Source organism: Scomber scombrus, chromosome 5 (assembly GCF_963691925.1).
Source record: "Scomber scombrus chromosome 5, fScoSco1.1, whole genome shotgun sequence".
NCBI classification, from domain to species: domain Eukaryota; kingdom Metazoa; phylum Chordata; class Actinopteri; order Scombriformes; family Scombridae; genus Scomber; species Scomber scombrus.
The window spans coordinates 29,464,883-29,479,109 of record NC_084974.1 but is presented as its reverse complement, the minus strand read 5'-3'; the positions used below and the strand labels follow the sequence as shown (position 1 = coordinate 29,479,109).

Below are 14,227 nucleotides of genomic sequence, written 5' to 3'. Positions count from 1 at the left end.
AGAGTAAAGTGCCCCAGAAGAAGAAGAAGAAGAAGAAGAAGAAGAAGAGGATAAGAAGGAAAACGAAAACGTAGAAGAAGAATGAAGTGCGCTTGTTCCTGTGTCGCATAAGAATGAAACATTAGCTTCTGGAAAACATCTTACATTTCCTTTAAATACATCCATTTAAAGCTTTATTTGTGGTGAACATCAGAGGTAAGACTCACAGCTTGTTATGAGGACATTTATCTGGAGTTAAACAATCTTTATTTATCCAGTATGATTATAGCAGGAGGCTAAAGCTACAGCAACACACAATCACAGGCAGACATTATAAGTTTATAGTTATTGTTATAGAGTTAATTAAGAGCTAATACAAAGGTGCATGTCAAATCAGCTAATACTAATATAAATGCAGATAAATGTGCAAATAGCTGCAGCAAAAACAATCTTTGCATTCACTTCATTCAACATTTTAGTCCATGCACCAAACAATAAGTAGATTAATGCATCCTGGTAAATTATGGATTTAAATATAATAATCTTAAGAGTTGATTGCACATTTAGATATTTTTAAAAGCAAACCTAAGACTTTGCTGTTTTATATTGTCTTTTATTGTAGGTTTTAGCCCGTTTTATTATTCAGACTATCATTTTATTTTATTTACTGATTGTTTTTCACCTTTTTATGTCTGTTTTTACATCATCACATTTCCTCTTTTTATCTTTGTTTTGCTTTTGATACCAACACCTCAAATTTGACTTTATTTTATTCTCTCTGGTGTTTCCTGACTGCAGATTCATGAGAGTTATGATAGCGTTTCCTCAGTTCTTGTTTTTACTAAGTGTTGTTTTGTTTTATTTTGTTTGTGTGTGTTTTTTTCCTTTTTTTAAAATACGTAAAGCACTTTTTTTTCTTTTTTTTAATTTCAAACATTTATTTGTTAAGTGAATTTGTTTGGTTAGCTTTAAAAGATGTCATAATATAGATGTGATATATATATCACAGACAGTTTAATGATTTTTTTCTATATCACTATTTTTTGAGCTGCTGTAGCAATTAATTTTCCCCACTGTGGGATCAATAAATGTATCTTTATCTTTATCTTTTATCTTTAAATCGCTCTGCTTGTCTTCATCTCAGCCTTGTCACCATGTCTGGCGGTCCGGCGGTGAGGGTCAGCATCGAGTCGACCTGTGAGAAGCAGGTGCAGGAAGTGGCTCTTGATGGGACAGAGACGTACGTCCCCCCTCTGTCCATGTCCCAGAATTTGGCGAAGTTGGCCCAGAGAATTGACTTCAGCCAGGGATCCGAATCCGAGGAGGACGGGGCCGAGGGTGAAACCAGGGACCGCGAATGGGGCAAGCAGGAACCAGAGGAGGAAGAAGGTACTCTCAAGAAAAAAATAATAAAAAAATTAGAGACGGAGCTAGATTCTGTTAACCTGATTACCTGCTTTGATCGATCCATCACTGACTCATTACAGCTCTCGGGTTTCCACATAGCCACTTTAAGTTCAGGTTTATTAAAGAACTGAGGTCAATACATTTCTGGACTTAAAATATTTGTATTCCAGGTGGTGAAAATGAGGGAATTTAATTGCGAAAGGTACATCAAGGAATCCTAAAAAATATTTAAAGGCCCTGTGCACTCAAACAAATGTTGAAATTTGAGAGAGAGTGAGGAGGATGGGGGAGAAGGAGAAATGAAGAAAAGAGAGAAGCATATTTATAGATTAAAGAAGGGAGAAGAAGTTTGTGTAAATTTAAGGATTTGGATAATATAATATAATGTAACTTTTTTTGTGGTGTAAAAACATCAATATCATACATCACAAATTCAAAACCAGGTCTGCAGGGGATTTTCAAATGACAGGAAAGTACCAGATCATATTTTAAAACTAAAGATGTTGATGATTCAGCATGTTACAGTTTAAAGCATGAACCCAAACACTAATGATCCTGTTTCAAAGCTTCATAAAAATCTGATGAGCAGTGTTTGCTTCGACAGGCACGGTGAAGTTTCAGCCGTCTCTCTGGCCCTGGGACTCGGTGCGTAACAACCTGCGCAGCGCCCTGACGGAGATGTGCGTCCTCTACGATGTGCTCAGCGTGGTGAAGGAGAAGAAGTACATGGCCTTAGACCCCGTGTCTCAGGATCCAACAGCTGGCAAGGTAAACTACTGAAAAAATATGAATAATGAACGAGCGATTATTACCGTGCATGCCACATATCTGCAGCTTTCATACAGGTTAGTGTAGTTCAAAGTGCTTCACAGTTGATTGACAAGCTGATAAGACAGAACAAGTTTAGACCGAGGACAACATAAAGAAAAAGGAGAAATGATGACGAAGGGACAAAAACAAAGAACAAATTCCAAAGAAAAAAGTAACAAGTGAGACAAAAGCAGAAAGTAAAAGCGAAAATAAAAAATAAGAAGGAATAAGAAAAAGCGTATTAAAAGTTAGATTAAAATAATGACAAAGATTGATATAAATTGATTTTCTTGCAGGCGCCTCAGGTTTTCCAGCTGATCAGTAAAAAGAAGTCGTTGGCCACGGCAGCCTCTCTCCTCCTGAAGGGAGCAGAGAAGCTCAACAAGTCGGTGACGGAGAACCAGGAGAACCGGAGGCAGCGGGATTTCAACTCGGAGCTGCTGCGACTCCGCTCGCAGTGGAAACTACGCAAAGTAGGAGACAAGATCCTGGGAGACCTCAGCTACCGGAGCGCAGGTGATAATTACGAGGCGTCTGATGTACACACGGTCAAATCTGACCCGGTTTGACACACACTAACATGCTGTGACTGATTATCCGTGTAGGTTCTCTGTTTCCTCACCACGGAACATTTGAGGTGATCAAGAACACGGATATTGATCTGGACAAAAAGATCCCAGAGGACTACTGCCCCCTTGATGTCCAGATCCCCAGTGATCTGGAGGGATCCGCTTATATCAAGGTGAGAGGGGAGGGGGACAAGAGGTAGATCAATGTGTCTCTGCAGGATGGTGTGTTCCACTAAAATAAGGTTAATTTTATTTATATAGTGCTAGTTTTGATCCTGAGAATGTTTAGGGGATGAAGGGAGTAGGGGTGTAAAATACAAGTTTCTTCACGGTATGATGTCATATCTTTTCCTCTTTTAAAATGGAAACAAGGATGTCATAATCTTCGCTCTATTGACATTTTGCAATTTGTTGTTCCCAAAGTAAGAACTATCTCTTCCATTCATATCAAATCACAAGAAGCCACTAAAATATCATTTGACATTTTTATTTCTGAGCTCAACCAGACATTTAAATGAAAAATAATCTAGCCTATTCTTTTTAAATAAAAATAAACCTGTTCAACCACACTTTTTTTTTAAAAACACAAATATATCGGATAAGAAATCAAAACAGATAGTCTAAAACAAAAATATATGATTATTTATAGTTTTTCAATCACAGAGGCATTGTTGTGTGAATAGAAGGAGAGGAAATAAGGTTACACATAACCTTGAATGACCAATCATCTTTATCTTTAGCCACGTAAAAAATATTGAGTTAGTTATATTGCTTATCTGTGTACCGTATTGAAATGCATTCATATTTTTGTTACATTTTACTATCACCTGCTATCACACACACATTTATGAAGAAACTCACACAATCGCTACATTACATCAGTTTTTGGATTGATTTCAGATTGATTTTCGCTGTCTAATGCTGTTGATGTCCTCAGGTGTCCATTCAGAAACAAGCTCCAGACATCGGTGATCTGGGAACTGTCAATCTGTTCAGGAGGCAACCAAAATCCAAAGCCGGTACGGTTTGATAAACACAGACTTGACATTACATGCCTTTTTGATAGATGTCCAACTTTTAAAACGAGTTCAGTAACATCCTGAATCCCTGCCTTTTAGATTTAGGAAATATATCTCTTAAGTTTCTCTACTCTTCTCCTCTCCTGAACTCTCTTCATCCAGCTGTCATATCTTCTCTTTTCTCTTTTTATTTCCACTCAGGTACTCAGTCCTGGCACGTGAAGCTGGAGGCAGCGCAGAACGTTTTGCTCTGTAAGGAGATCTTCGCTCAGCTGTCAAGAGAAGCTGTGCAGATTAAATCCCAGATCCCTCACATCGTTGTGAAGAATCAGATCATCTCGCAGCCTTTCCCAGGTCAGCATCAAAGTGGGAAAACCAAATCAGCAGAAAATGATATCTTTGTCTTGTTGGATTTAATCATTTTATGGCTTTTTATATATACTCTTTATATACCAAATAAGGGTTGGCAAGATGAGAAATTCAAAAATATCTTTAAAAATAGTTTTAAAAGCAGCATCAGGTTTGTTAAAATGTACATTTAGTATTTTTTATTATTTTTGTTTGTTTTATATCATTTGAAATGACATTTGCACCATTTTTTACCATTATTCCTCATATTTGCATTTGAGTTACTCTGAATAGTCTTTATGGAGGCATGAAACAACCACACTCAGGCCCCATTTATTCCTGTGATCCCCTTTTAAAGGCCTGCAGCTGTCCATTTCACTCTGCCACTCCACTGGAGAGAAGAAGAACCACAGATCGTCTCCGGAGAAACCCAAACCAGATGACCACCTGTATGTGCTGGAGCACAACCTGCATCAAATGATGAGAGAGGTGAGAGACCTGTGTGTGTGTGTCTGTGTCTGTTTCTCAACAGTTCTATAGTCAGTTTTTGAGAGGAAAAATAAGGATGAGAGAGAATAAAAGGTAAGATAAAACATCAGAATATATATTAAAAAACATCAAAATATCCCTTTTAATTTTATCTGATGTTTTATGTCCCATCTTCCCGTAAAACTGGTGTTCTTAGGAAAAAGGAGTTCACTTCAGTCTTTATCGTCCCTCATCAGAAATTTGGCCTACAGCATAAAAAAACAGGCACACTAGCGAACTCATCAGTCACTTACCATTGATGGATACTGGCACTCATTTGAACCAGAATAAATGCCGCCCTAATATATCTATAAAACTGTCATCAGTCAGAGTCTTTCACTCCGTTCTTCATGGTTTAATTGAATTAATACTCATTTATTTCACGTCTCTGTTACAGTTCCACAAGCAGCAGCTGAGCTCTGTGGTGATGCCTCATCCTGCCAGCGCCCCCTTCGGCCACAAACGCATGCGCCTCGCGGGACCTATGGCCTACGACAAAGCTGAAATCGCCAGTATGCAGCAGAACGAGGGTCTGCTGGAGAAGATCATCAAACAGGCCAAACACATCTTCCTACGTAGCAGGTGACTTTAGTTTGACCTTGTGTGATTTTTATTTGAGAACTGATAGGATTTATAGAAAAATGTTTCCAGCGACTGACGTGGCATTGTACTGCAATAATTTAACCTACAGTGATATTTGCAGCAAGTAAACATTGATCTATGACGGGGTTTACCATTGTGAATACTGTATGAAAATCCAGGCTGATGATTTAGTTTTCAGTGGAAATATTTGGACGTCTTTGTAGATGAATAATGTTTACTCAGTTTCAGCAAGCACATATTGCTCAATCCGCATAATTCGACACTCCCAGACATGCACTTCACTGCTGGCAATGCCACATTTGGCTAGAAGGCTGCTTACTTTGTCTGTTTTGCCCTGCAGGCACACAGCCCTTTATGTAATAGTTAGGACATGCCAGATCTTAGGAAAATACATTTAAAAACAAAATGAAGTCAAGTTACTTTTATTTGTGTAGCCCAATATCAAAAAGCACAAATTTTCCTCACAGTCTGTAGAGCAATACAACATCCTCTGTCCTTTGACTCGATTCTAATCAGGAAAAAAACTTTTTTTTAATGGGGAAGAAATGTAAGAAACCTCAGAAAGAGCAACAGAGGAGGGATCCCTCTTCGAAGACAGATAGACATCCATTAAATGTTGTATGTACAGAATAGAACAAGACAGAGTAATGACAGAAATACAGCATGGCCAAATATGATGAAATTAATATGATTAAATCTCCTGCAGGATAAGAAACCAGATCCAAAATCACTGGAAATGGCACAGACAGCCAGGGATAGTAATTTTTTTTGCCACATGCTTCATAATTCAGCAGCATTAACGGTTTATATTTGTGATCAACAGGACGGCACGGACCATCGACACCCTGGCCAGCCGCATCGAAGACCCCCAGATCCAAGCTCACTGGTCCAACATCAACGACGTGTACGAGTCCAGCGTCAAGGTGCTCATCACCTCTCAGGGCTACGAGCAGATCTGCAAGTAAGTGGAAGAGATGAAGAAGGATAACAGATTAATTGTGCTTTCATTTTTACTTTAATTTTGTTCTAAAATGAGCAGCAATGTTTTTCGGTTATATTTGTATTTTATTACTTGAACAACTGTTTTGTGCGTCCAGGTCCATCCAGCTGCAGCTGAACATCGGTGTGGAGCAGATCAGAGTAGTGCACAGAGATGGACGCGTCGTCACACTGTCACACCAGGAGCAGGAGCTGCAGGACTTCCTCCTCTCACAGGTATCACTGTTAGCTTCCCACAGGCTGAATTAACAGACCTCAAAATTATTAATTTGTGAAATAAACCTCCTCATTTCTGTTTCTTAAGTCATGTGTATACCTTCTTCCAACTTGTGTTATTGCAGATGTCGCAGCATCAGGTGCATGCGGTTCAGCAGCTGGCCAAAGTTATGGGCTGGCACGTCCTGAGCTTCAGTAACCACGTAGGCCTCGGCCCGGTGGAGAGCATCGGCAACGCCTCTGCCGTCACCGTCGCCTCTCCAAATGGAGAGTACGCCATCTCAGGTGAGACGGGTGTTGTTAGTTATTATATTCTAGGACTGGGTATCGTTTAAAAAATGACGATACCAGTACCAATCCAAGTACCCTTAAAGTGGTACTGATCCCCACTGAGTACTTAATTCGATACCCATCACAGATTTTGTGCATTTGCTGTTATCTGGCGTAACAGGCGTGTAGTATAGACCCACTTTAGAGCGTTTAGGTGGCATCTTGGCTGCTGAACTGCTAAGCGCTAACTTAAATTCACCACGACTTCAACACCACAGACAGGTTGTAGCTGCTGTGGCAGTGGGCCAATTACATGTCGCATTAAGTTAAAGAACACTTGTGTTGATTGGCTGTGAACAAATCCATACAAATAGTCATATTTTCTAGCTCTGGGTGCAAAAAGGATCGATTGCAGGTTTCGATTGACTGGAGACAATTCGATACTACTTGGTATTGATTTATTTTGGTCGATATTTAAAAGGTATCGAGTACCAATACTCAGCCCCATTTTATACTAACTGCATTTAAGCTTTACTGCAATAGTGGCAGCATGCAGTACTGTATTTAAACCCAACAAAACATAATTGATACATGATGCAAAGATCAAGGCAGGAAATTCCTCTATTCTAAGAAAAGTTTTAGTTAATCCACTTTCAAAAAATTGCAAATTGCCTATTTGTGAAGTTTTTCTCTCGCTATTAATGTGCATTTTTTTCAGTCCACTAAATAAATACTCATATTAAGTGCAACTAATGGCTCAATAGCCAAGTAATGTTTACTTTCATTAGTTTCTCCTGTCAGTATCTAAAAATCCTGTGAGAGTTGGAAAGGATACTTACATTAGCTCTAATAGACCATAATGCAATAAGACCAGTTGCAGTTTCAATTAATGGGCTCAACTTTTTCTTAACTTGTGTAAATCAAGGTCTTAATTCAACAAGCTCACTTAGTCTCTGGCGGTTGTGGAAATGTTTGAAAGAGGAAGGAAGAAAGCAAATCACTACCACAAAGTCACCACTGGAATGCGTGCATCAATGTCGTCTAACATTAAAACCGCTTCCTAAGGCAGTTTGTTAAAGCAATACTCAATATCCTCATAACCCGTAGAGGCAGATTTTAGTCACTGTAGTCACTGATATAATGTCTGTGTGTATCTATTTGTTCCCTCAGTGCGTAACGGTCCGGAGAGCGGGTGCAAAGTTTTGGTCCAGTTCCCCCGCAGCCAGACCAAAGAGCTGCCGAAGAGCGACGTCATCCAGGACGGCAAGTGGAGCCACCTCAGGGGGCAATACAAGGAGGTCCACTGGAGCAAGATGGAGGGACGAAACTTTGTGTACAAGATGGAGCTCCTCATGGCTGCACTGACTCCTTGTCCTTAGATACAGTTTCTGTCTGCGGACTCCTTAAAAAAAAAATCTGCTTTCCCAGCAGTGAGCCTGACAACCGAAAAAACCACCTCAACAACATTAAAACAAACACTTTCTCTGGAGATTCACAGCCACAAAATTCAAAAGGAAAAGCATCACATTGGTTTTACAGCTGTGATATCCACACCTCAAAAAGTCTGATACAAAATAAAAAGCAATGTCTGCAAATCTGTTTGTCTATGGGTCAATTATGTTTTTGTGTGTCCATGTGGTTTAGTCAAATTTAAAGGGGTTAAAATGTGAAAATAAACGTCTTTTTTTTTTGCTGTGCTCCAGTTCCATTCATACTTTAACACTGAGTCAGCACAAGGTTATTAAAGCTGTTTTTTCCCACACTTCCTTCCTAAGCTGATAGTTACTTAGCCATCATAAAAATGGTTTAGCTTGTAGTATTTCTGTTCCTTTTTAGTACTTTATTGCCACTTAAACATAGTTGATAGGAATTTGGTTTGGTGAGCTCACACAAAACAAGAACCTCACTCACTTAAAAGCAGTTTAAGTTATACTAATAATGATAAATAATAAAAAGAACACTGCCATGGGAGGCTATCAGTACCACAACCAGCTATGATGCATGCCATTGAGTACATACTGACATTCACAGGCAGGAATAAGCAGGCAGCACATTACTGATTTAAGTGTTTAAGGGCACGAACAGCCTCGGGGTCCGGTGTTATGAAGAAGAAGAACATGACCGTGCTGGTTAAAAGAAAAGAGAAGGTTGAAAAGATGGTTGGCAGGGTGAGAGGAGTCTTGGAGAGCGTTGTGTCCCATATTCTCCAGATGTTTCCATATCGCACATATATTCCAAAGGTGAGGAGAGGATGCTTTCGATCCGAGCAGGATAAAATAGCATCATGAATTAATTTGATTTGGAAAATGCTTTCAGCTGTCTTATCTGTTATCCTTGAGAATATATAATGCTGCGCCTGTTAAAAGTGGAGCATTAAAAGCCTGTTCAGAGATGGTTTCTACCTGGCGTGACCTTGATCTTTCTCCTGGGCAAGTCTTTATGGCTCATACCTTTTTTCATATCATAAGAATAAAACTGTGCATTAGATGTTTCCTTTGGACTTCTGGACTCACCACTTTTTTCTGATTTGAGCAACACAACATTTTGGAAAAACTAACTTTCTTCTTTATCTGATCGATTAGTTTTAAGAAACACCCATGAGTGAGGTTTTATTTTAACACCAAACAGGTTGGAAATGCCTGAAAAGGAGGAGGTTTCACTTCCACAAAGATATTCTCAGTGGATTACTAAACCCAAAACCCAGTAAGCATCTTCCAACAACATAAAAAGGTACCACATCTCAAATTTCCTAGTCCTAAATGTGATTTGAGCCAAAACAAACAGGTGAAATGTTAATACTCTGTCTTCTTTGACTAGGAAACTTGGGATGAGCTACCTTTTTATATTTTTGGAGTCATATAGAGTAAGTGGAATATATGGAAGATATGTTATCACTTTTGTTTTGTTTTTTACTATTAAAAGCATCAATCTAAAGACCTGAAAAGTGTAATATGGTTATTAACCCTTACATACTGTTCAGGGTCCATTTTCGGCCCATTTTTCCCATTTGTGAGGTGTAAAAACACCCTTTACACGTTTGTTTTAGCTGGACTTTTCCTAATGTAACCCACAGTATATAAAAATGGAAATACAATGCGTGTTTTCTTAAATTTAGTGCAGCTGCAAATATACCCATACCTGTTGTATACCTGTGTTTATTTAAAAAATCAAATCAAATCAAAAATCAGCATTCAAACATGCTGTTGTATTCATCACATTATATAAAATGTTCCCCTGCACCATAAAATAATGATTGTAAATCCATCATCTTTTTTTCCCTTAAGATTAGTCAAACATTTATTAATGACTGATGGGGGAGTTTATGAATGTGAATAGGTGTACAGATGAATTATGAGTCAGAATATGAACAGTATGTAAGGGTTAATCTAATATCACTGCATCTGAAGTTTGATATAGTCAGTGACATTATACACTGCTGTTTCATTTTTCAGACCCTGCACTTCATTTAAGTTTGTATAATTGTATGAATAAGCCATTAGTAACAGAAAAAAACACACAATTAATATTTTCTCCATTGCCATGAAGTGATATATTTACATTCATACAGTGTCATCAACAGTGAGAACTTAATACATGTGTATACAATATAAAATGTAAACATGGGCTAGTAGTGGTTTTTTTGTACATTTCAGTTTTTCATAATAGTTATATGTACATAATACCTACAGTTAAAAAAATATCCATTGTGTTGCAACACTGACAAGTTTAATGATCAGTCTCTGGTGTTTTTTAATGCCATTAAAAGTTATAGATGTCCATCAAAGTGGATGCAGCTCTGTTGCGTCATTTTCTGCAGAAATGTAAGATTAAACTTTTGTCAGTACAGAAACGTAACACAATATATTGGTGTAACACAGCTATAGGACTTTCACAGACCTTTGTACTCACACTCACACACACACACACACACCCATACTTAGCAACAAAAGATAACATCAACACACATTCACGCCCATCAAACCATATTCACACATTGCACACAATGATGCCATAGTAACAATAAAATAAAAGGGTAAAGAATAAAGTAAAGACCAAACAATAGATCTTGGTCATAATAAATGTTTAAATAATATATGACGCTGCTACTGAATATGTTTCCACCCTTTTATGATGTTCTCGAAGCTATTGTAAAGACTCAAGTTTCTCATCAAGTACCAGTGAAGTTTATTTTTGGCGAGTTAGTGCAAAGTTCATCATGGAGGATGGTGTTTCAAACAAGTTGATACCCCTCGTTCATAAAGGTGCATTTATTGTAGAGCAGTGGTGGGTTTAGATAGGATGGGTGCGGGGAATCTAGAGCACCTAATTTTGTTTGGTAGCCTAATGATTTAAAAAGCAAAGTCGGTCTCATTACCAAATAAACCAAAATTCATACTGGGTTTTTTCTGGGTTGCGTGTGAAATCATTATGAATAATATAAAATCAATCTGCACACCACCAACGTTTAGTGTTGACTGTTGGTTGACACTTTTGGTAATTTAAAATTTAAATCTAAAAGTGTGTTGTTCTGTTTGTGTATTTGTGTGACATAGGATTTGTGCAATTTACTTTTATTTCTGTGTGTATTTTCATTACCATTATGTTATAATTTGTGATAATTTGATTCTTTATTTTATTGATATGTATATACTAGAATTGTTTCTATTCTTCGGACTTCATTTTTGGTATATCTATCTACCAACCATACAAAGAACCATACAACGATAAAAACAACCAACCCACCATACGACCAACCAACTAACCAACCAACCAACAAACCAACCAACTATAAAACCTACCATACAATCAACCAACCAACCATACAACCATAAAATCAACCAAATAACCAACAAACCAACCATACAATCAACCATACAACCAACCATGCAACTATACAACCAACCAAGCAAGCATACAACCATAAAACCAACCAACCAACCATACAGCCACACAACCATACAAACTAGAACTAAAACCTGCTGTAGAGACCTACATTTCTTTACCTGGCATCTGTTTCCTGCGTCTCCATGCTACTATCTTCCTGTAGGCTTTGTCTAGCAGCCACATGGCCAGCATGAGAAGGCTAGCCAAACAGGCCAGTGCTAACGCAGACACGGACAGGTACTGAAGATCCTCATATAGCACTTCTGCAAGACACAAGTTATATTTACATCAGAAAGGCACTTACAACAAAAAAGGCCTTCATTCACACAGACATGCAAATACAATGCAAACCTGACAGGAAAACATCTTACATCCAGAGGTGAGTGTAGCAGGTTGCACAGTAGCAAGAAGACAATTACAGCATGTTGATTTGTCATTCATGTGTTCAGAAATAGCAATGTCTTAATTATTTTCACATTTCATCCTCACACACTAAAATTGCCTGACAGGTTGTGATTTTTATCATTGACCAAAATCACACATGTTTACTGATAAATACTTATGATAAACATCAAAGTCCGTGAAATGTATGTGTCAGCACACAGACAGGCCTGGGAAACTTAGGCAGGAGTACTGCCACTCTTATACCAGTTTGTCTTGATGGAGCTTAAGACTTTGGCTGTTATTTCATGGTATTAGTACTCCGTGGCATGCTGTATTTTGTTTGTTTAAGTTGTGTAGCATGTTTTTGCTTTATTCTAGTCTGAATAGTGGTTTCTAGTATCAGGAAACAGGCCTAAGCGTGTGAAAGTAAGCACTACTACTACTACTACTACTACCTTAAACCCATGACTGTTGATTGTGGTAAGTTTTCCAACATGTCGCTTTAGCATCTTTTTGCTTTAGATTTAATTCATTTTTGTTTAATTTGGTCACCTTGAACTGCATGCAACTCAAAAACACATGTACATAAATAAAGTAAATAATCACCTGTCCTTGATTTCTTTCTTCACCTCCCTTAAAAACAGTGACAACCCAAAAAAAGGTGTAGACTGAGGCATTAGCTTATAACATTGACCCTTTTTACATCAGTCTTTTAAATAGATCCCAACATAAATAACATACACAACACATTTATAATAATAAATTGTTACATCATGTAATTCTAGGCCTAATCCACTCACCATTCACTTTCAGGACAAACCCGGCGTCCTTGCTGCTGCCTGTTGTTGTTTCTGTGACTGTGACCACATAATATCCAGCGTCCTGGAGCCGCAGGTCGGACAGACCCATAGAGCCATTTTTATAGGACTGCACTCTGCTGCTGTAATCCACCGTGATGTTAGTGTAATACCCTGGCTGCCATGTCCCTATGGTGCGGCTCACCGCTCCTGACATAAAGGTCCATTGTATGGTGTGATTCCCGTTACTGGTAACGTCCACTGAGAAAAACACATCCTCCTGCACTGACCTAATGAGGCTCCTCTGCAGGGAATGGATGGAGATGGCTCCAACTTCAAAAGTAGAAAGGATGAGGAGATTACATATAGATTATAGATTCACTGAAATGCATTTTGAAGAAGAAAATGGCATAAAACATTTAAATACATATAGAGATGTGGGGCAACAGCTCATGTAGGTAAATAATAAATAAATGCACAAGCAGGAAACTTCAAAAGAGGCAGATAAATGTATTGCGTACCTCATGTTGAGCACTATTACCTTTCACACTAATCTAGTTACTATTCAACCTTCAGCCAGGTATGACATCAGTTAACAGCTGAACTATTTTACTGTGTGACACAATAAACTCCATAAAAAGAAGGTAATTCACCTCAAGTTTTGCATCTCATGGCATAGTTGCCAAACAGTGACTGATTTGCATTCAATTCCACATGTGGACAGACGTGTTGTTCTCGTAGTTTCCTTTACAAATTACAAGCTGCTTACCAGTGGAAACAAAACCTGTCAAACAAGCTGAGAAGTACAAATTTAAGTGTAGCCTACAGTAGTCTACTGGCCTCATGTCTATTTTTTTTGGCCTGGCTATCCCTCGTGAAGTATTTTCACAGGAGTTTCAGTGGGGGATCTGGTTCTGCTGGTGGTGTGTTTGCTTATTGAGGCACAGGTAAAGAATTCCACCCAACAATACCAACGCTGACTCAGAAACAAGGCCGTGTGATGCAAAAAAAGTGCCTGTCCTTTCATTTAAACTGGATAGTTAAAATGAAGATTAAGCACCAAGCCTTCATGATGTAGATATTACATTCTTACCATAGTTTGTTTTAAAAGACTCTTAAATCAATTATCTTCATAGCCTTATTAGTTACTGAAGCATTCACAGTGTTAACGTTTCTTCATCAGTTACTGCTCCTCTTCTCCAATTGCCTTTTAGTATCTTTGGGATTCAGATTTGGCCATGTGTACACGACTGTGTTGTGTTGATCTACCTAACCCTGTTGTGCAAGTTATAATGCCATGCCTGAGAATGTAAGTTTTATGCCACGTTCTCAGTTTGAGTTTCTATAGAAAGGGATGGGACCTCATCTTATGTATTCATAGAATATATATATATATATATATATACATATAGCA

General features: G+C 38.2%; 1 protein-coding gene across 1 annotated transcript; it reads left to right on the top strand.

Annotated features, from left to right (window-relative positions):
- Positions 1–87: 87 nt before the first annotated feature.
- Positions 88–8,309, top strand: med17 (mediator complex subunit 17). The gene is made up of 13 exons (XM_062418655.1): positions 88–195; positions 1,124–1,368; positions 1,991–2,154; positions 2,493–2,712; positions 2,802–2,938; positions 3,703–3,784; positions 3,986–4,138; positions 4,491–4,621; positions 5,058–5,242; positions 6,087–6,224; positions 6,361–6,478; positions 6,604–6,763; positions 7,919–8,309. Exons 2-13 carry the CDS (start codon positions 1,134–1,136, stop codon positions 8,125–8,127), a joined length of 1,932 nt encoding a protein of 643 aa, XP_062274639.1. The 5' UTR covers positions 88–195; positions 1,124–1,133; the 3' UTR covers positions 8,128–8,309.
- Positions 8,310–14,227: the final 5,918 nt, after the last annotated feature.